General features: G+C 30.4%; 1 protein-coding gene across 3 annotated transcripts in view; it reads right to left on the bottom strand.

Moving 5' to 3' along the window:
- The window catches only part of LOC145268764 (uncharacterized), a 52,208-nt gene that overhangs the window by 7,619 nt on the left and 20,610 nt on the right, over nt 1–23,979 (bottom strand). The window contains exons 2-3 of one of the 3 annotated variants that reach the window (XM_080124360.1): nt 14,957–15,227; nt 2,962–3,024 (exon numbers count right to left, since the gene is read on the bottom strand). In XM_080124360.1, coding sequence (XP_079980486.1) covers nt 2,962–3,024; nt 14,957–15,216 — 323 coding nt within the window. In that variant the 5' untranslated portion in view covers nt 15,217–15,227. Of the gene's footprint in view, nt 1–2,943; nt 3,025–14,956; nt 15,228–23,979 lie in introns of all 3 variants that reach the window. The other 2 variants (XM_080124362.1, XM_080124361.1) reach the window with 2 other exon arrangements.

Raw genomic sequence — 23,979 nt, 5'->3', positions numbered from 1 at the left:
ATCTGTTTAAGCTTTTCAAAGCTAAAGTTTAATAATCTTGAAATTTTATACTATTAACATAACTGAAAGAAAATTGTCATAAAATAGATTTTAATTCATTTTAGATATCATTTGTTTGAACGACCACTAATTTTTTGTACACCCACTTGGAATGTATTAAATTTTACAAATACGTAAAAGAAAATGCAATTAAACATTAAATTATCAGAATAAACTATACATTAACAATAATCTGATAAATTAATTAAATTTAAAAAAATAAACATTACTTTTTTATTTTTGATTTAAAATCTAATAATATTTTATTGATGAAAAAAGTTTTCAATGTTTTTAAGCCTTACAAAAAAAATATGTTTTGAAAGGCCAGTGTCATCCAGAAACATTTATTTTATATCAGGATTGCACATGGATATATGGCACAATGGATAAAGGCATTGAGTACAATCAGTTCTAAGTATTTTATGGAGATTGAAGATTCAATCTTCACTACAGGCGATGGTAACAAAATATAAAATCAAAATTACTTAGCACTTTTACCCAGTTATGGTTGACAGAACAAGAACAATCTAACCCTGTGAATTAAAACAAGATTTCTATTCGAAATTCAGTTTAGTTAATCATAACAATTCCCAAGTTTAACAAGATTCATGCATTCGGCAAGATGTACCTAAAGAAAGTCGAATGTTATATCCGTCGATATGTTGTAAGAATAAAATCCAAGATTAGGACAGTATGAATAATTTTAATTTTGTGGAATAATTTTAATTTTCAAGAGAAAAATATTAAATTTTATTAAATTATTTAAAGCAAAAAACAATGTTTTTAAAACTTGTTGAATTAAATATTACAAATTAAATATTACAAATTAAATATTACAAATTAAATATTACAAATTAAATATTACAAATTAAATATTACAAATTAAATATTACAAATTAAATTTATAATTTACTAGCTTTTATCATTACCTGGAAATCTTTATCTTTAATTTTGTTTAGCTCATTGCTTCTCATCTTTACATTTTCTCTCCATTTATTGCAAAAAATATCTTTTTTTAGATTTTTCAAATATGTCAATAAAAACAAAAAGTTTTGCTGCAGAATTGATATGCGTAACAAACTGTTGAAATTTAAATCCCATTAATAGTTTAGAAATGTTTTTTTGTTTTTTATCATTTTCAACAAAATAAACATGGTGCAAAATATTTAAAACAAAAAGCAACCATTTCATGCAGGTCCTTTTCCCCCCAGTTTTTCAAACTTGATTTTTTATGAAGTATGAGTTGTGGTATAGTTGGATCATTTTTTCAATTAAATAATATTCTTTAAAATGATAAACTTTAAAGAAAGCTAATTTTAACAAGTCATATTTGAATTGCCCCAGACAGATGATAATGTGACAATTTTTAATAGATTTATACATTAAATTTTATTTAAACATTATTAAATTAATTAAATCTTATATTAATAATTTAACACCATCTATCAATAGTTCAGCTAATAATATTTAAATTCTTAGATCACTGGTTTATAGTAAACGAAAGACTTTGAAATAATCGGAATCATCTACGATAATGGAAATAAATTTGATGAAGTAAAAAAAATAAATAAATAAAAATAAAGGAATTATCTACAAACGCATCACAAAAGTTAATTAAATTTAAAATTATTTTTATGTGTGTTGTTTTTATGCCTTTGATTATATATTTTTTTTAAATCTTTATTTCTCAGAAATTTCTCATTCCAATGAAAAAAAAAAAAAAGAAGACTAATCATGTTTAGTTGATTCTTTGCATTTTGTACATTTATTATCAAACTGCTATCAAGAAAAAGACAGGAAAATACATTGAAAAAAACATTGATTTAACATATGTAGTAGAAGAGATACTGGAGACAAGAAAATATCGATAGAGAAATTTAGAATAAATAATTATTCAAATGATGCGATTATAAAAATACGTTATCATTGCTTACCAGGGCAGAAAAAAAAAGGAAAAAAAAAAGCAACAATTCTGTTTTTATGACAAAAAGATGCAACATACTAATGAGTTTCATATGAATTAATAAAACAGTTGGATCTGAATTTGGGTTCTTTGGACTAATGTTCTCATCTTGAATGTTATTTTCATGTTTCGGTCGATGTAACCTCCGGCCTTCTTCAGATGCATCTTGTCGAACTTGGGAATTTGCAAGGAATCCTTCATTCAGCCTATGGAGGCAGCACTTCAGGATTCTGTGGAGATTCCCAAGTTTGACAGAGATTCCTGAGTTTGGCAAGATACACCCGAAGAAGTTCAGAGATTACATCGACTGAAACGTTGTGCAAATAATACTCAAGATGATTTTCAGACTTTTTTTTGTTCTCAACATTTCAACATTATTTCCATAATCATCATGTAAACATAAAGGAAAGAAATTCAAATGTATTGAACTAAAAAAAACTAAACAAAAAAAGTGCTCAATACATACATTGAGCTTTTCTAAGTAAAATTATAAAAACATCAGAAAAGGCCCTACGCGAATCTATCTATAAATGTAAATCCGTGTTAACAATCTCATCAGTGGTTCAATAATCTCTGACGAGACAGTTAACTTTGCAACATAGATCAATTAGTGTAGGACATTTTCTGATGCTTATATAATTTTACTAATATATAACAAAGTTTCCAAGCTATAAAAAGATTGCAGTCTGATAATAAATGTTAAAACGTTCACGTTCATATCAATACATATACATACAAATGTATACATAAAAAAGAAAAAAAAACATTTGTGTATATGTATACATATACATGTAATGAGTACGTGTTTATATATGTATGTGTGTGTGCATTTAATTTCATCCGCCTATCCATAAGTTGGGAAGGGGAATGGGGCTTTGGGGGGGATAAAAGAGAAGTTTGTCAGTGATGATCAGGTGTGACATGCGCAAATAACCTCTTACATAGGTCTTTGCAATTACCTCCGCCTGCAATATTTATGTGCTTGTGGTTTTAACAATACATTATGGTTACATCTACAGCATCTGAAATGACAGAAATGGTCAACGAATTAACAGACATCACAGTACGGCCTTAGTCCACATCATGGCTGGTTCGCGAACACTAGTTACAGTTTTGATAACGTTATAAAAAGAAAAGAAAAACGAAAAAACTCCCACACATGAAAGAAACATGGCGTCCAAGTTAGTGGAGAAGATATATTAGTAATTTTGATAAACATAATTTCATATGTCAGTAAGTGATAAAACTTGAAAAATAAAATATGGAAAAATCTAATTCATATTAAAAGATTAGAAATTGATAAAATTCATTGAATGAATGTTAAAGAAATCATTTTTTTTCAAATATGAATTTGGAAAAATTCCATATACTAGCACTGAATGGTTTCAAAGAACTTATATCCCATCTTGGTAAAAAGATTTGATTTTCAGGTAATATTTGAGAGGGTGGTGCAGCTTGAGATCAAGCTACTACAATTTAATTCTATCTTAAATGACAACTAATATAGGAGAAGGAAAGCTATGAAATAACACTAGTCTTTTTCTGCTCATTTCTGTATTATGAGAAGTCATTTTGAACTTCTTGATACTAGATTTAAACAGCTTCTGTTGACTCAAGAGGGAAAAGGATTTAAAATTATAAGAAACACTAAAGATAGATCTAACTGTAAGAAAATATTCATGTCTGGAACAGAAATTTTATTATTTCTTTTGTTTTGACTTTAACTGATTATTTGGTCAATTCATCTTTTAGTTTGCAGTCAAATTAACAGCCATTATATTCCGAAATAGGTGGATCTGGAATTACCAGACATTCAGAATAGTCTTTTTAGTTAGTGATTATTTATTTGCACGTTTTAAAATTTATACAGAAAAAATTGAGTTGTAAGGTAGACAACTCCTATAATATTCTACAATTTAAAGTAGTTTGATAAATTTACTAAAGAAAAGAAAATATAAATTTTTATAAGGGTTCACCCTATTTTTCTATTCATTTAAAATGTCATCTTGTCAGATAAACTTTGCTTATGACAAGCCAATTATCAGTTGTTATTGTTCTCCCATGTTATTGGCAATATAATTGTGTACTTTATTAGTATTTTTTTAAATTACTTGATACAGCTCGAACAACTGTCAACATGAAGAGTTTCTAAACAATCACCGAAAAAAAAAAAATCAATATTTTAGATTGAAGAATCTGATAGGCAATCCAACAGAATCTGAACTCTTTTGAAGCTAGTGATCTTGTTTCTATCAGTCTCAGACAACTATGCAGTCCTAGGAATTTCACCTTCTCAGGATTTACCTTCTTAAGAAAGAATTAGTTTATTGCTAATCACCTATAGAGCACTGTTTACCAAGGAAGGTCCACAAGGCTGCTCAAACATGTTCTGTTGACCCCAAAATCATAATGATAAAGTACTAAGTAAAATTCAGTTGTACATGATAGTCTTCTGGAGATTTAAGGTTCAATCCTCAGTGCAGGCAAATTACTTAGGACTTCTACATTGTTATGGCTGATGGACAAGAGCATGCTAACCCCGTGGATTGAATAAAGGGTTCAGTTTGAAATTCTATCCAGATTCCAGAGATCAAGGAGATACATTTGAAGAAGGTTGGAGATTACACAGACCAAAACATTGTGCAAATAATATTCAAGATGAGAACAGTAGTCTAACTAATCCAAATTATCAATCCTCATCTCAAAAAAAATTCAGAAACAAAAATTTATTCACCTTACGATTCTTTATAATTAAATTTGTTGCTGGAAAAAAAGTTCTTCCCTACAAAAATATTTCTAGCAAGAATAATTGTATTTGCAAAGAAATTTAAAAAATGTTTCTTTTTAACAACATGAACCAAAAGTAATGAAAGAGAAATTACTTTTCAGAATGAGATATTAATATTTTAGAAAGGAAGTTATTTTGACCCGAAGTCAAAAATCTGTCTCAATTGTATATATTGGATATTTTAGTAAAGCTGTATATTTTTTAAGGATATCATTTTCAGGATTATAATTTCTTGTAGAGATGATAGATACAGCAACTAGCAAACTGAAATAAATTAAGCATTTTTTTGTAATAAACAAAAATAAATTCTACCATTATTGCAAAACTTGTAACAGTGTTCTTGAGCCAGCGATGAATATGGAAAACGTGTTGTTACTGTGCATTGGGTGCCAGCACTTACCTCGGTCAGGGGACCCCTTTCAGGAAAAAAATTTAGAGAGGGGCAAAAGAGCAATCAGAAGTTTATAAAAAAATTAATTTAAAACAATAAAATTCGTTTTTTTTTTTTTTTGAAAAATAGCAAAATAATTCATAAAAAAAATTAGGACCTCATTTGTAATTAAATAAAAAATAAATAAAAACTAAAGTAAAAATACCCAAAATAAAAAAAAAGAATGAAAAAAACCCACCATAATATTCATAATGTATGTGTGAACCTACAAAAAAGAAAAAAAGAAAAAACATGCCAAAAACATACAACTGGGTAATGGTGCCTTATGTTGGAGGGAGAGGGGATACTGTATTTCAATTTTCTTTTTTGTTACTTGATTTTTTTGCTTACCTATGTAATTCAAATAAAAGACAATTAGTACAAGTCCAGAATTAAACCTAATTAAAAAAAATTATTAAAAAAAAACAAAAAAAACAAAACAAAAAAAAACACAGAAGAATCCTTATGATGTACATTCCTGTCACAGAATGTCATTTCAAATTTCAAAATGCCAGATTCCAGATTTCACATAATTTAACAAATTAATTTAACAAAATTTTAATTTAACAAAAGAAGTACTTTTATTTCTGTATACAGAAAATCATTTTTTAATGGTTTTCAGCCATTAATAGCAAACCATTACAAGACAGATTTTGATCTCTATTTCTGAAAAGGTTGTTTAATAAGGAAATATGGTTAATTCATTGATGAATTTTAAATATGACGGAGTGAAACACCCTGTTGTTGCTTCTTCATAAAATTTGATTTTCTTAGTTAAAAAAAAACAACAAAAAAACACTTGATCAATTTATGTGATTTTTGGAATATGACATTCGTTTCATGATGAGTCCGTACATTATAAAGATTTTTCTATATTTTTTTTTTTTTAAATAGGTTGAACTTGCACCAATTTTTTATTATTTTTTTATTTTTTAGCTTAAAATCCAAAAATTGTATTTGTAAGCAAGCCCAAAATTTTTTAGTCAATTAAATATTGTGTTAAAAAAAAACATTGAAAATATTCCATCATAACATGAAGAGCAATTCTATACACCACATTTTTTTTTTGTGAGAATAACATAAATTGTTATGTTTTAAAAGAAATTAACCAAAATAAATTGCAATAGATTTTTTATTATTTACAGAAGCAGTCATTGAGAAATGATATTGCCTTCATTACATCTGGAGACGTTGCTTAGGATGTAATGAAGTTATTATTTTTTGTTTGAACATTTTTAAATTTAATGTAAACTTCTTTGATTTTCTTAGTTAAAAAAAAACACTTGATTCAATTCAAGAGTTATCCCACCTTCACTGATTTTTATTTTCAGGTGATTATTTAAAAATGTTTTATATCAGCAGTCAACTTAAATAAAATTTGTTTGAAAAAACATTTTAAATAAGATTTTCAAATGGAGAATTCATGTTTAAATTTCAAAGAAAAAATAAAAACTCAGATGTTTTTACAATAACCAGAGTTTAAAATATATTATGTTTTTAAATAGAAAATGAAGTAAATATGTATATATATTTTCAAATAGAAATTATTTTTAGGTTATAAATTCTTTTATAATTGCTTCAAGATCAATTTATTCCAGAATGTTACGTATTAAAACATAAGTTTTAATCTTTTTTTCGTTTTTATGAAAATCCAACAACAAAAAATTATAAAGTAAATGACTAAAAAAAAACTTACAAAAAAAAAAAAAAAAAACTTAAGACAAAACATAAATAAATAATAAAATTGTTACATTTTTATTGCAATAATATACATTATATTTGTTTGCATGGGTGATATTGCTAAAAAAAATGATTTAGTGTAGAAAGATGGAAAAAAAACAAAGAATGTTACAAAAAAAAAAAAAAAATGAGACTCATACAGGATTTGAACCCATGTGTCAGAAGAGAGAAAATCGAATGTCTCTTGTTCATGAGCATAATTGAATTTAATATGATGAAATGATAGTTTAGAAAACCAAACATTGCAATTTTTTAAATAAAATTTTATTATTTTAAACTTTTAAAATTTTGACAATATACATTTCTCCAGGAAGTAAAACAGATTTCATCACATTTTTGTCAAAACCACTTATTAAATCACACAATATATTGCTGATGTGAATTTCAAATATTAAAGATATAAATAGATGCATCGTATTGCTTGCACCAAGGAAATATGGTTAAATTGCTACTAAAAATGTAGAAAATAATTTGGGAGAAGAGTTATTGAAGAGCTTTCTCTGAACGCATTGATAAAGTAATTCCAGATGACACACACATTAGGCGTTCCTTCTTCAGAGACATTTGAAATTTGTATGTCTCATTTTTCACTTTGTGATAGTCTTTGCTTATGTCGTGTGGACTAAATAATTGCTTCTTTGAAATTACCTGTCCAAAATACATGACTTACTGTTGTTGATGTTGGAAGTGAATTTCTGATATTAAACGTTTAGTTTTAAGAAACTATTCTTCAGTTTGAAAGTTAAAAAAATCTGTTTCTCACGTGGTATAGTCAAATTTTTTTTTTTTACAGATCATAAAATGATGGGATAGTTTTCAAAGTTACAGCAAAAAAAAAAAAAAAATTAAAAACCGAACAAATGTTGCCATTGAAAGGTCAAATTATATTTCAAGGTCAATTGGTACAGACATAGATGGTGATGTTATATCTGCTTCAAAAAATAATGTTAAATGCAGTTTGTCATCAGTTCATGTCCAGAATGCCAACTATATTAAAATACAAAAATAAAGAAAAATGTGTATGATGTACCCATGCCGCAATGAAAATCATATTCCAAAAAAACATGTAAAATTGATCAAGTAGTTTTATTTTTATAAAGAAAATCATTTTTAAGCAATTACTGAGAATTTTTAACTATTATAACATAAATCTAGTATGAATTATTGTTGAGTTATCGCTTTTTCTTGATATTTATTTTTCAAAATGACAATTATCGATAATCATAAAATTTGATTTTTTTTTACATTAAAATAAAACTAACCAATTTACATGTTTTAGAATATGTTGTTTTTGTTTTGTCACAGGTATGTGCATCACAGATTTTTGTTTTTTGATATAAAAGGGAATTGTGGACAAGAACTGGTTGATTGGAACTCGTTTTGGGAGAGTCCATGAGAGATGCAGTCTTAAGTTGACCCTTCTCCATGGCATCATTTGCTGTGATTGTACAAGTTAATATGCAACTGACATGTGAAGTAGGTTGACTGAACAACAAAGATTACTCCGATTTCTTGCCTATGATGTTAGCCATTCATTACAAAAATCATTTTCCAGAATTTCTTATTTTATTTTTTATTTGGATGCCACTACCCAGTCTGAAATTATTTGCATCCTATAATCAAACATATTTCAAGAATTCACAATGTAACTAAAGTTTTGTCTGTTTTTCTAAAGCTTGATAAAAAAATGATAAAGACCATAATATTAGATTTATTTACTCATTAATGTAGTCACTATTTTTTCAATGATTTTTTTTTTGTATATTAATGATTTTGGAATGAGGCATTCAATTTCCTACATTTTACTTGTAAATTATTATCTAAAAGTATAAGTCATGCAAATGATTTTGCAAGTGTATTAAAAAATTGTAATCTGTTGGTACAAAGTCTAGACAATATGGTGGGTGATGCAGAATTACACAGGTATATTTTTCTAGGAAATCTTTGAATATTTTCATGAAGAATGACACTTCACAAAAAAAAAAAAAAAAAAAAATGAGTGTAGTTTATTTTCCAAATTTTTTACAATTTTTTTATGTGTGCATCTGAACTGTTTACACTAATATGTGAAATTTGAATTCTGAAGATTTATTTGTAGTAACTAAAAATGGATCATGGAACATGGCTGACAGAAAGTCAAATATTTACCAGCTTTTAATAGACTTCAACAGACGACTGGATTAAAGTAGTGCGCCCAAGAGTGGAAAAGATTTTTTTTCCTATTTCTCTGATCCCAGCTCCTTAGCCTTTTTTCTTTTATCATTTCTCTAAATCTCCCTCTTTTGTTCCCCCCCCCCATATATTTCATGCTAGCTTTCTTAAATCTATATACACAAATTAAGATTCAATGGTTAGAAAAATCAGACGATTGTGAAATTGTTTTTAATAAGTATCGCTATTTATTAAAAAGAAAACTGAATTTTTTTTTTCAAATTTTCAAATAGTAATACTCATCTTCAGGAAATTGAACAGTTCGTTCTTTTGTTTATTTTTCTTCTTTTTCTTTTTCTCATTATATGCTAGGGTGGTGGTAAGTCCTGGCATGACTCGAGATGTTTGGAGTTAAGTCAACAATGATGTTTATCTGATTACAAATTTTTGGTGTGTGTTGAATGCATGTGTAATAAAAAATAAATTCCTGTTTGAAACAAATTAAGTCATGCCAGGACTTATCACTACCATAGCATATAATGAGAAAAAGAAAAAAAGAACTGACTTATCACTACCATAGCATATAATGAGAAAAAGAAAAAAAGAACTGACTTATCACTACCATAGCATATAATGAGAAAAAGAAAAAAAGAACTGACTTATCACTACCATAGCATATAATGAGAAAAAGAAAAAAAGAACTGACTTATCACTACCATAGCATATAATGAGAAAAAGAAAAAAAGGACTTATCACTACCATAGCATATAATGAGAAAAAGAAAAAAAGAACTGACTTATCACTACCATAGCATATAATGAGAAAAAGAAAAAAAGAACTGACTTATCACTACCATAGCATATAATGAGAAAAAGAAAAAAAGAACTGACTTATCACTACCATAGCATATAATGAGAAAAAGAAAAAAAGAACTGACTTATCACTACCATAGCATATCAGAAGAAAAAGAAAAAAAGAACTGATTTATCACTACCATAGCATATCAGAAGAAAAAGAAAAAAGAACTGACTTATCACTACCATAGCATATCAGAAGAAAAAGAAAAAAAGAACTGACTTATCACTACCATAGCATATAAGAAAAAGAAAAAAAGAACTGACTTATCACTACCATAGCATATCAGAAGAAAAAGAAAAAAAGAACTGACTTATCACTACCATAGCATATAAGAAAAAGAAAAAAAGAACTGACTTATCACTACCATAGCATATCAGAAGAAAAAGAAAAAAAGAACTGACTTATCACTACCATAGCATATCAGAAGAAAAAGAAAAAAAGAACTGACTTATCACTACCATAGCATATCAGAAGAAAAAGAAAAAAGAACTGACTTATCACTACCATAGCATATCAGAAGAAAAAGAAAAAAGAACTGACTTATCACTACCATAGCATATAAGAAGAAAAAGAAAAAAAGAACTGACTTATCACTACCATAGCATATCAGAAGAAAAAGAAAAAAGAACTGACTTATCACTACCATAGCATATAAGAAAAAGAAAAAAAGAACTGACTTATCACTACCATAGCATATAAGAAGAAAAAGAAAAAAGAACTGACTTATCACTACCATAGCATATCGGAAGAAAAAGAAAAAAGAACTGACTTATCACTACCATAGCATATAAGAAAAAGAAAAAAAGAACTGACTTATCACTACCATAGCATATAAGAAAAAGAAAAAAAGAACTGACTTATCACTACCATAGCATATAAGAAAAAGAAAAAAGAACTGACTTATCACTACCATAGCATATAAGAAAAAGAAAAAAAGAACTGACTTATCACTACCATAGCATATCAGAAGAAAAAGAAAAAAAGAACTGACTTATCACTACCATAGCATATAACGAGAAAAAGAAAAAAAGGACTGACTTATCACTACCATAGCATATAATGAGAAAAAGAAAAAAAGAACTGACTTATCACTACCATAGCATATAATGAGAAAAAGAAAAAAAGAACTGACTTATCACTACCATAGCATATAATGAGAAAAAGAAAAAAAGAACTGACTTATCACTACCATAGCATATAATGAGAAAAAGAAAAAAAGAACTGACTTATCACTACCATAGCATATAATGAGAAAAAGAAAAAAAGAACTGACTTATCACTACCATAGCATATAACGAGAAAAAGAAAAAAAGAACTGACTTATCACTACCATAGCATATAATGAGAAAAAGAAAAAAAGAACTGACTTATCACTACCATAGCATATAAGAAGAAAAAGAAAAAAGAACTGACTTATCACTACCATAGCATATAAGAAGAAAAAGAAAAAACTGACTTATCACTACCATAGCATATAAGAAAAAGAAAAAAAGAACTGACTTATCACTACCATAGCATATCAGAAGAAAAAGAAAAAAGAACTGACTTATCACTACCATAGCATATAAGAAAAAGAAAAAAAGAACCGACTTATCACTACCATAGCATATCAGAAGAAAAAAAGAACTGACTTATCACTACCATAGCATATAAGAAAAAGAAAAAAAGAACTGACTTATCACTACCATAGCATATAAGAAGAAAAAGAAAAAAAGAACTGACTTATCACTACCATAGCATATAAGAAAAAGAAAAAAAGAACTGACTTATCACTACCATAGCATATCAGAAGAAAAAGAAAAAAAGAACTGACTTATCACTACCATAGCATATCAGAAGAAAAAGAAAAAAGAACTGACTTATCACTACCATAGCATATCAGAAGAAATAGAAAAAAGAACTGACTTATCACTACCATAGCATATAAGAAGAAAAAGAAAAAAGAACTGACTTATCACTACCATAGCATATAAGAAGAAAAAGAAAAAAAGAACTGACTTATCATAACCATAGCATATCAGAAGAAAAAGAAAAAAGAACTGACTTATCACTACCATAGCATATCAGAAGAAAAAGAAAAAAGAACTGACTTATCACTACCATAGCATATAAGAAGAAAAAGAAAAAAAGAACTGACTTATCACTACCATAGCATATCAGAAGAAAAAGAAAAAAGAACTGACTTATCACTACCATAGCATATAAGAAAAAGAAAAAAAGAACTGACTTATCACTACCATAGCATATAATGAGAAAAAGAAAAAAAGAACTGACTTATCACTACCATAGCATATAAGAAGAAAAAGAAAAAAAGAACTGACTTATCACTACCATAGCATATAAGAAGAAAAAGAAAAAAAGAACTGACTTATCACTACCATAGCATATCAGAAGAAAAAGAAAAAAAGAACTGACTTATCACTACCATAGCATATCAGAAGAAAAAGAAAAAAAGAACTGACTTATCACTACCATAGCATATCAGAAGAAAAAGAAAAAAGAACTGACTTATCACTACCATAGCATATCAGAAGAAAAAGAAAAAAGAACTGACTTATCACTACCATAGCATATAAGAAGAAAAAGAAAAAAAGAACTGACTTATCACTACCATAGCATATCAGAAGAAAAAGAAAAAAGAACTGACTTATCACTACCATAGCATATAAGAAAAAGAAAAAAAGAACTGAGTTATCACTACCATAGCATATAAGAAAAAGAAAAAAAGAACTGACTTATCACTACCATAGCATATAAGAAGAAAAAGAAAAAAGAACTGACTTATCACTACCATAGCATATAAGAAGAAAAAGAAAAAAAGAACTGACTTATCACTACCATAGCATATCAGAAGAAAAAGAAAAAAGAACTGACTTATCACTACCATAGCATATAAGAAAAAGAAAAAAAGAACTGACTTATCACTACCATAGCATATAAGAAAAAGAAAAAAAGAACTGACTTATCACTACCATAGCATATAAGAAGAAAAAGAAAAAAGAACTGACTTATCACTACCATAGCATATAAGAAGAAAAAGAAAAAAAGAACTGACTTATCACTACCATAGCATATCAGAAGAAAAAGAAAAAAAGAACTGACCTATCACTACCATAGCATATAAGAAAAAGAAAAAAAGAACTGACTTATCACTACCATAGCATATCAGAAGAAAAAGAAAAAAAGAACTGACTTATCACTACCATAGCATATCAGAAGAAAAAGAAAAAAGAACTGACTTATCACTACCATAGCATATCAGAAGAAAAAGAAAAAAGAACTGACTTATCACTACCATAGCATATAAGAAGAAAAAGAAAAAAGAACTGACTTATCACTACCATAGCATATAAGAAGAAAAAGAAAAAAAGAACTGACTTATCACTACCATAGCATATGAGAAGAAAAAGAAAAAAAGAACTGACTTATCACTACCATAGCATATAAGAAGAAAAAGAAAAAAAGAACTGACTTATCACTACCATAGCATATCAGAAGAAAAAGAAAAAAGAACTGACTTATCACTACCATAGCATATAAGAAAAAGAAAAAAGAACTGACTTATCACTACCATAGCATATAAGAAAAAGAAAAAAAGAACTGACTTATCACTACCATAGCATATAAGAAAAAGAAAAAAAGAACTGACTTATCACTACCATAGCATATAAGAAGAAAAAGAAAAAAGAACTGACTTATCACTACCATAGCATATCGGAAGAAAAAGAAAAAAGAACTGACTTATCACTACCATAGCATATAAGAAAAAGAAAAAAAGAACTGACTTATCACTACCATAGCATATAAGAAGAAAAAGAAAAAAGAACTGACTTATCACTACCATAGCATATAAGAAGAAAAAGAAAAAAGAACTGACTTATCACTACCATAGCATATAAGAAGAAAAAGAAAAAAAGAACTGACTTATCACTACCATAGCATATCAGAAGAAAAAGAAAAAAGAACTGACTTATCACTACCATAGCATATAAGAAAAAGAAAAAAAGAACTGACTTATCACTACCATAGTATATAAGAAGAAAAAGAAAAAAGAACTGACTTATCACTACCATAGCATATAAGAAGAAAAAGAAAAAACTGACTTATCACTACCATAGCATATAAGAAGAAAAAGAAAAAAAGAACTGACTTATCACTACCATAGCATATCAGAAGAAAAAGAAAAAAGAACTGACTTATCACTACCATAGCATATAAGAAAAAGAAAAAAAGAACTGACTTATCACTACCATAGCATATAAGAAGAAAAAGAAAAAAAAACTGATTTTCTGAAGATCAATATTTGACTATTCAAAAATTAGAAAAAAAAAATTCAATTTTATTTTTGATAAATATCAATATTCATGAAAAACAATTTCACACTCGTCTGGTCTTTTTAACGATTAAATGTTAAATTATTATCAAGTGTTTCAAACAGTAAATTCCTTTCTATAGACACATTTTAAACATTTTTCTTCCCAAGAGAAGTTGGAGCTGAAAATGCTTTTTAGGTTTTGAACTGACAAGAAAGATCTATAGAATTTTCTGAAGCTAACATTAGAAAATGATAACAGATGGAAAGAGGACTGACACTACATTAACGATTAAATAAAAGAATAATAGTAACGATTAAATAATAGTAACGATTAAATAATAGTTACAATTAAATAAAAAAATAATAGTAACGATTAAATAATAGTTACAATTAAATAAAAAAATAATAGTAACGATTAAATAAAAGAATAATAGTAACGATTAAATAAAAAAGCAGACAAAACTTTTGTTACACCTCGTTATAGTTGAAAAAGAAATCATTTATAAATAATAAAAAAAAAACAAAAGCATAAATAAAATTAAAAAACAAAAAAAAAACGGTTTATCTACAGTACAAAGAAAAACATTTCCCAACCTGTGAGTCCCTAACCCCCCAAACTCAATATAACAAAATAAATAAAAGATTGACAGACATTGTTATATTTGGACCAACCTGTTCATGTGACGTTTGTACAATTCAGGCGTTATAATAGTCAAGGGTCGGACGATTGGGTCTAAATTTTGAAGTTGCTCCTGAGTCCATCCCATAAAGTAATTATTATTGTGACGTTTCACCCAGATTTTCGCTTTCTCCAGATTGCTCATGTTACTTGGCATTTCCGGAAAGAAAGCCCGGAGGCCAACATTCTTCTTGATTGGCTTCTTGTACATCTTGCCAGTGTTACTTCCAGACGGCAGATTTGTCGCCATCATTTAGAAAAGGTCTAAAAAGAAAAGAATAAAAAAAGGGAGGAAAAAAAAATCAATGGAATTAAAGAAAAAAATTTAATGTTTTTAAAACATCAAAATAAAAAATGATTTCCAATATCATTTGAAATATATATTTTAATTTCGGGTGGGAAAAAGGCCATAGGAGGAAAATTAGGCAATTATGGAAAAAAAAAAAAAATTAAAACAGTTTGCTTATCTATAAAATTGAGAATGTGTGTGTGAGGACACCTCTCAACCTATATATTCAACTTGAAATTTGGTATATAGGGTAACGTGGGGAGGGGTCATCAAATTTTTATCTGCTTGTCAACTGTTTCACAAATACGCAGACGTGAATCAATCACGTGACAGATTCTTTATGTTAAGAATAAGTAGGCTTGAAAACATTTCTTAAAGATTGTGTCAAGCTGGCCTAATAGTTATCATACTAACTGTCTTTATGTTTTGGTTTCGATATCAGCTCGAGTATTTTTTTCTTTACAAGTGAATTGTTTAGAAAAACCATAATACTTGCATGCACATACAAATGAATTAAAATATAATATTTATGTATACTTTAAGACCGGGCAATGCCAAACAGCCTGCTAGTTTATGAAAAACTTGACATCATGCATTATGATAGATTTAATCGTGTGATAGTATTTTAATTTACTAATTTTTATTTATCAAAATAATTGCAAATTTATTTAAATAATTGCAAATTTATCAAAATAATTGCAAATTTATCAAAATAATTGCAAATTTATCAAAATAATCGTTTTCTTAGAATGAATACTTTAAAACAAGAGTAAATTTTATTTTTTAAATATAATTAGTTTTTTTTTTTGGGGGGGGTAGTTACATTTTAAAACTATAATATTTCCCTAAAAAACAGACAAAAAATATATTTTCAATCAATATGTTCCTGTATTATTATATTAATGATTCATTTTTTTTAAATATAACTTTTTGGGGCAGGAGTAGACTCTTTTTAAAACTATATCTCCCTCAAGAACAATCCTAAAATCTATTTTCATTCGATATTTAATCCACAATTGTTTAATTTTTCTATCTAGGAAAAAAAGATCACTTTTCTGGGCACCATATACAGGGTGACAACAAAAAACAAAAGCTAAATGGTGGCCATCTATAGAACGGAGAAAAAAAAGGCCAAACACCCTAGTGTTTTGATGTGATGTTTTGAATATAATAAACTAGTTATGACCAAAATTTCATTTCATTCAGACAAAACACTAAGAAATAGGGCCTAATTAGAGTTGGGGCCCGTTTTTTTTTAGTCACCCTGTATTTATGTAGAGATTTTGTCCATTTGTTTGCCTATCTGTCCATCAGTCACGATTTTTTTTTTTTTTAACATAATATATTGCTGAATTTGTCATATTTCGAAACCTCAGAGACTATATTTTTGGAGTAAAAAATAAATTCCCAACAAATAAAGCAGACGCCCTAACTTGGAATAAAAACTGAAAATTTGATTCATTCTAACATTCTACCAACTTTGCTAATTGGTAAACATAAAAACTGTTGAAAAATTATATCAAAATAAAACAATTTTGTTTTAACTACTTATTAAAAAGTTTATATATTTAATATGAATGTCAAAACGAATGTCAAATTATATAAAAATTAACGAGAAAAATATGCTATATATTCATTACAAAAACATTGGGAATGAAAGTATTTTTAATCTTGAAACAAAGTGGTTTTACTTCAATTACATTTTAATGCTTTTTTTTATGCAGTTTGTGATGCATGCTGAAAATGATTTTTCATTGGCAAAAACAGTCAAAAAAGTTGCCAATATGCTTAGCCAACCCAATTACAGCAAACGCCAATTTGCAATTATGACTTAATCTTAAAGTTCATTAACTAAAGAGATTGAAATTTCAATATTTCACGAGAGATGATTTACTATCCCAAAGAAAAGGTAAAAAATGTTTTTTTCACCTAACCTTGTTTATATAAAGTTAGGTAACAATATGTTTATATATTTCTATGTATAGAATTCATTCCTAAACCAACCAATCCAGGATTGTAAAGGGGACTACATTTAGTATAATTTAGTTTTATACAAAAGGGTAAAAAAATAATTTAGTTTTATACAAAAGGGTAAAAAATAATTTAGTTTTATACAAAAGGGTAAAAAATAATTTAGTTTTATACAAAAGGGTAAAAAATAATTTAGTTTTATACAAAAGGGTAAAAAATAATTTAGTTTTATACAAAAGGGTAAAAAAAAAAAGAATGGAAGCTTTCATAAAAAATTCAAATACTTTTGACTTGTGTGAAATTTTAATATTAGATATTAATGAAATATTTTAAATTCAATTTTTTGGAATATGTTAAAGGGTTTTTACTATGGACACGAATGGACGTTTGAAATTTGAAATATTTCAGATTTGTATTAAATTTGATCCATAATCATTTGACACCAATTAAACAAGATTCCTTGAATTTCTTCTTAAGACTTCTTAAGCCTTAAATTTTAGGCAATATCTACAACTGAAATCATGTAATGGATTTTGATCTAAATTAGAATATGGATTCTAGACATAAAGTTTACATGTACTTGTAGTGACTATCATCCTGGTTGGATTGAGCCAGCTTATTTTTATTTTATTTTTTTTTTACAAGGTAGTCACCACTTATCAAGGCCCGGAAGCCACTCGGGAATAAGGGTTATTGCGTGTACAGTGGTTTCAGCTAGACGGGTGTTTATTGTGAAAGATTGACGGGGGTGGGGGGGGGACCAGAAATTGGAGTTCAGACGAGCACTTGCCATGGAGTGTAACGATAAAACAAAGACAGGCTCGCAACGTCTCTCCTGTGGAAGAGAGGTTGCAGGGAAGAGAAAAGGGTATCACCCAGTAAGCCTATTTTGTACTCTGTCAAGGCAGGATAGGCTGTTTTTAGCAGCTCCTGCCCAGATGTGGCAGCAGTACTCCATCCTTGGACGTACTTGGCTTTTATATAGATAGAGAATTACATCAGCAGTGAGATATCTTCTGGAGCGGTAGAAGGATCCTACCATTTTTACAGCGATCTTGGCAACTGACTTGATGTACGTGTTCCATTTCAGGTCAGGAGTAAAGGTCAAGCCCAGAAGCTTATCAAAACATGGAGCTTCCCTTAGATGAGAGCCACCCATTTCAATTGGTGCCAGATGGGGATCAGAGTGTTGATGATGTAAAGATAGGAGCTTGGTTTTAGATGCATTAAAAATAACCAGCCACCTCTTTCCCACTGTACCACGCGCTCGAGATCAGAGGAGAGAGAATCAGCGAGAACTTTTTCATTTACAGCCTTTGATGTGTTGCCGTAGATGGTCGTGTCATCAGCACAGATGTCAACGAATGATTTAAGTATGTGTTTTGGGAGATCATTGATGTAGATCAGGAAGAGAGTTGGGCCCAGGATGGGGCCCTGAGGGACTCTAGCATTAATACTGAGGGTCTCTGATTTTTGTCCATCGACCACTACTCTTATGAGCCTATCAGAGAGAAATGATTTAATAATTGAGAAAACATTTCCATCTTTTGAACATGAACTGCATCTCGAACCATAGCAGTCCAGTTTCGACAATCCTGGGCCAGGTCACAGGAAATGGCTAACCTCTCTTGATTTCAGTACCAACTCTTGTGGGCTGACAGTACCGCCAGGTTGTCTTTAATTGTTGTCACCCAGGTCTTTAGTTGCCCACCAACATGTTTGTGTCAGCCGAGGAGAGAGGACCTTGCAAATGAGCTCTCCTTCTAATCGACAAGCTGCATGTCCAAACCATCGAAGAGATCATTGGAAGATAGACCGTCGGGACACATGTCTACAGCAGAGAGTAGAAAGCGGATCTCCACGGCGCCAACACAGAATGCTACAAAGACAGTCATTCACGTCATATGGATTTTAACGACTGAACTTACATCAAACATCCGATTCTCACTGTAGACTCATACACGGATCCTCAGACGAATACTAGCTTTTAATAACCCTCAAAACTTTTACTGGCATACCATCAGTCTGCAGTATTTGCCAGAGTGAGACTCAATAAACAGAGTCAAATGCAGCTGCAAAGTCAACAAAGCAAAGGATTGTGAGTTGCTGAAACGCCAATTTTCAAGGGTGCGCTAATGGTTAAAGATCTGATTGGTACAGCTTCTGCCTGATCGAAAGTTGCATTGAGAATGGCGTATACAAGAGCCAGACACTTTGGAATTGACGCAGTGGGAGATCCGCAAAGGCATTGCCACAACATCAATGAGGCTTATTTGAGCAGACTTTCCATCGTTTTTGAAGACTGGGACAAGCAGTGCCTTATTAGCAATACACATGAAAAAAATTGAAATGGCTTAAAATATTGAAATATTGGTATATATAGAAAGAGCTTGATGAACGAAGAAAGAATCTTTTTAAATTTTTTAAAATCCAATTAAAATTAAGGAAGTTATGACTATTTTTGTACCTCATCACGTTTGGATATTTTTGTACCTCATCACGTTTGGATATTTTTGTACCTCATCACGTTTGGATATTTTTGTACCTCATCACGTTTGGATATTTTTGTACCTCATCACGTTTGGATATTTTTGTACCTCATCACGTTTGGATATTTTTGTACCTCATCACGTTTGGATATTTTTGTACCTCATCACGTTTGGATATTTTTGTACCTCATCACGTTTGGATATTTTTGTACCTCATCACGTTTGGATATTTTTGTACCTCATCACGTTTGGATATTTTTGTACCTCATCACGTTTGGATATTTTTGTACCTCATCACGTTTGGATATTTTTGTACCTCATCACGTTTGGATATTTTTGTACCTCATCACGTTTGGATATTTTTGTACCTCATCACGTTTGGATATTTTTGTACCTCATCACGTTTGGATATTTTTGTACCTCATCACGTTTGGATATTTTTGTACCTCATCACGTTTGGATATTTTTGTACCTCATCACGTTTGGATATTTTTGTACCTCATCACGTTTGGATATTTTTGTACCTCATCACATTTGGATATTTTTGTATCTCATCACGTTTGGATATTTTTGTACCTCATCACATTTGGATATTTTTGTATCTCATCACGTTTGGATATTTTTCCTTCTTTAAGACCATATGCATTTTTTACACTACTTTTTCAGTAAAAATGCTATCTTTGTTAAAATAGATTAAGCAATGAAATTTACCATATAAGTGCGTTTTTGTGCTAGGAATTAGAATATGCAACTGAAAATCTCCAGAAATTAATGGTTTCCAAATAATCTGCAGTAAATGCACATAAATATGCTGCAATTCCTTAAAAATGTCCTGTATCCATTAAAAGAAAAGAAGTTAGAGAACTCAACGCTGAATTGTAATGAATTTTATGTACAAATAACTGAAATCGAAATCTAGGACCGTTTTTAAAAATGTTAAATTTCTTTGGTATTGTACCTTCTCTTAACCTACACCCCATTTGACCATCTCTCCAAAATATGCGATTACGTGTGAACACCTTGAAAAACTTTAATGAAAGATAAAGTATTATTTTAGAAGTTTATGTAAAATGATTCCCCATTTTGAGCCATTCTAGCATTTTAGGGCAGTTAACCATTTTTTTTTCTATAGGAGATAAATCCTGTGCACTTTTTTAATTTTTTTTTTTTAAAGACGATTATGTGTGGTTTTAAGAGGGTCTTTAATGAGAGGGTAGAGAGGTTTAAGGTTTTAAGAGGGTCTTTTATGAGAGGGTGGAGAGGTTCCCACTCTGACTTAGGGTTAATGATAGAGCTAAGGAAAATTATGTGTGAACACCCTGAAGACTTGATAGAAACAAAAACAATTTTAGAATTTAGAGTGGGGGTTAGTTTCACATAAATTTAATGTAAAATAATTCACCATTTTGAGACCATTTTAGTGTTTTATTTTATTTTATTTTTTTTTTTCTACAAGGTAGTCACCACTTATCAAGGCCCGGAAGTCACTCGGGGATAAGGGTTATTGTGTGTACAGTACATTAGTGTTGGAGATTTGATAAAGTATCTTACCTAACGAGGCGGTTCATCAGGAATTAGTTTACATTGGACTTGAAGACATCCAGGTTGTAGTCAGGTGGGAAACAGGCAACCGGAACAGAGTTCCACAGGCGTGCACTTCTAAGAAAGAAGTTTTGTTCATGGAATCTACGTTTTGATTTTGGCACAGATAAGGAGTGGGGAAAATTTTTGACAGTGGTTTCAGCTAGGTGAGTGTTTATCGTGAAAGATTGGCGAGGGGGGAACCAGAGATTGGAGTTCAGACGAGCACTTGCCATGGTAGTAACAATAAAACAAAGACAGGCTCGCAACGTCTCTCCTGTGGAAGAGAGGTTGCAGGGAAGAGAAAAGGGCATCCCCCACTAAGCCACGAAGTCTATTTTGTACTCTGTCAAGGCAAGATAGGCTGTTTTTAGCAGCTCCTGCCCAGATGTGGCAGCAGTATTCCATCCTTGGACGTACTTGGTTTTTATATAGATAGAGAATTGCATCAGCAGTGGGATATCTTCTGGAGCGGTAGAAGGATCCTACCATTTTTACAGCGATCTTGTCAACCGACTTGATGTACATGTTCCATTTCAGGTCAGGCGTAAAGGTCAAGCCCAGAAGCTTATCAAAACATGGAGCTTCCCCTAGATGAGAGCCACCCATTTCAATTGGTGCCAGATGGGGATCAGAGTGTTGATGATGTAAAGATAGGAGCTTGGTTTTAGATGCATTAAAAGTAACCAGCCACCTCCTCCCCTACTGTACCACGCGCTCAAGATCAGAGGAGAGATAATCTGAGAGAACTTTGTCATTTACAGCCTTTGATGGTAGTGTCATCAGCATAGATGTCAACGAATGATTTAAGTATGTGTTTTGGGAGATCATTCATGTAGATCAGGAAGAGAGTTGGGCCTAGGATGGACCCCTGAGGGACTCCAGCATTAATATTGAGAGCCTCTGATTTCTGCCCATCAACCACTACTCTTATGAGCCTATCGGAGAGAAATGATTTAATGATCGAGAAAACGTTTCCAGTTATATCATAGCTGGAAATCTTGTGAACTAAGCCCGTATGCAATACTTTATCGAAGGCCTTTGATATGTCAAGAGCAATTGTCCTATAGAGGAGCCTTTGTCAAGAGATTCGCTAAACCTATGAGATATAACCGTTAGCACATCTGCTGTAGATCTGGCAGAACAGAAAACATATTGCATGTCACTAAAAAGATTATTTCTGCTGAGGTGGTTGACTACTTCTCTATTTAAGATGAATTCCAGCAGCTTACTCATGACACACAGGAGACTTATTGGTCTGTACTGAGAGGGAGATGACTTATCACCTGAATTCTTAAATACAGAGCATACTGATGAGGTTTTCCAGGGTGTTGGGAAGCACTTCTCTTTAAGGCAATGCTTAAACAGTTTTGTAAGTATGGGGGCAAGTTCTAGTTGAATCTTTTTCAGCACAATGATTGGAATGCCGTCAGGGCCAGTTGCTTTACTGGAATCAAGGTTCTTGATTAGCTTGGCGACATTACGCACAGATATTTGTATGTTGCATAGCGTGTTGTCCGTTATAGGAGGAAATACGGGGAGTTGATGGCCTTCGTCGCATAGGGTAGAATTAGCTGCGAAGTTCTTGGCAAATAGTTTGGCCTTATCTGATTCTGACAAGATGACCTCAGGTCCATTGATGATGGTTGGGATAAAACGCATGCTTCTGTTCAGGATCCTGTTTGCTATTTGCTAAAACTGGTGGGAACCAAGCCGCTGCTCAGCTACTTTGGATTTAACAGACTGGGCATACAGCTTTAGTCTCAGTGCATCTATCACGTTGGTAGCTATGGAAAAAGTGATTTCTGTGCGCGATGGCAGCAGCACATTCTGGGGAGAACCATGGCTGGCTGTTAGGTTTTTGTTGGAATTTTTTGGATGGTATGAATCGGTCTATGCCTGTAATTAGCCATTCGGTCAGGTCTGATACTATGGGGAACACATCCTTTTTAAACATGGAATTTAGGACAGTTAACCAATTTATTTTTTTATAGGTGATAAACATTGCACTTTTTTTGAAGGAAGGATCTGTTTTTTTAGGCACTTACATGTAGCTTACCAAGGAACTTTATTTGGTGAGGAGCTTGCCACTTGGACTTAGCGTTATTGTTAGGGCTAAAGAAGGTTTTAAGAAGAGGAGGTTTACCACTTGTACCTAGGGTTAGGTAGGATTAAGGGAGTTTTTTTTTGTTAAGAGGATGTTTGACACCCATATTTACGGTTAGTGGGTCATAATTATTGGCTTTTGAAAATGTTATGCCTTAGATTTTGGGCATCAAATTATTTTTAAATATGAAATTTATTTTTGTTTATTTGTCGTAATTCTTAAGGGGTGTGAAACTTAACAAGAATTACGACAAACAGACAAAAATAAATTTCATTTAAAACAAGTGGCGTCACTAACAGATACATGATGTTTGGAACACTTATTAAGTATTTTTTGCCCACTTATTTAAATATCAAAAAAACACTTTGTTTAGATAAATTTGAGATAAATTTGATTACTTTCAATTACATTTCTTGCCAGAGTGACACATTATTTCGTTAAACTTTCCAGTTTAAGACGTTTTTTATTTGTCTACCTGAACTTCGGGCCAAGATCACAATGTAGAATTCTGATGCTACACTTCGCCTTTTCTTTCCTCCGTCAGTGAAGCAGACAATTTTTATGTTTATTTCTATCCAG

The sequence above is a fragment of the Euprymna scolopes genome, chromosome 44 (assembly GCF_053919585.1).
Source record: "Euprymna scolopes isolate OS-2025 chromosome 44, ASM5391958v1, whole genome shotgun sequence".
NCBI lineage: Eukaryota > Metazoa > Mollusca > Cephalopoda > Sepiida > Sepiolidae > Euprymna > Euprymna scolopes.
Note: the sequence above shows the minus strand (reverse complement) of the source record. Positions and strands in the feature narration are given on the sequence as shown.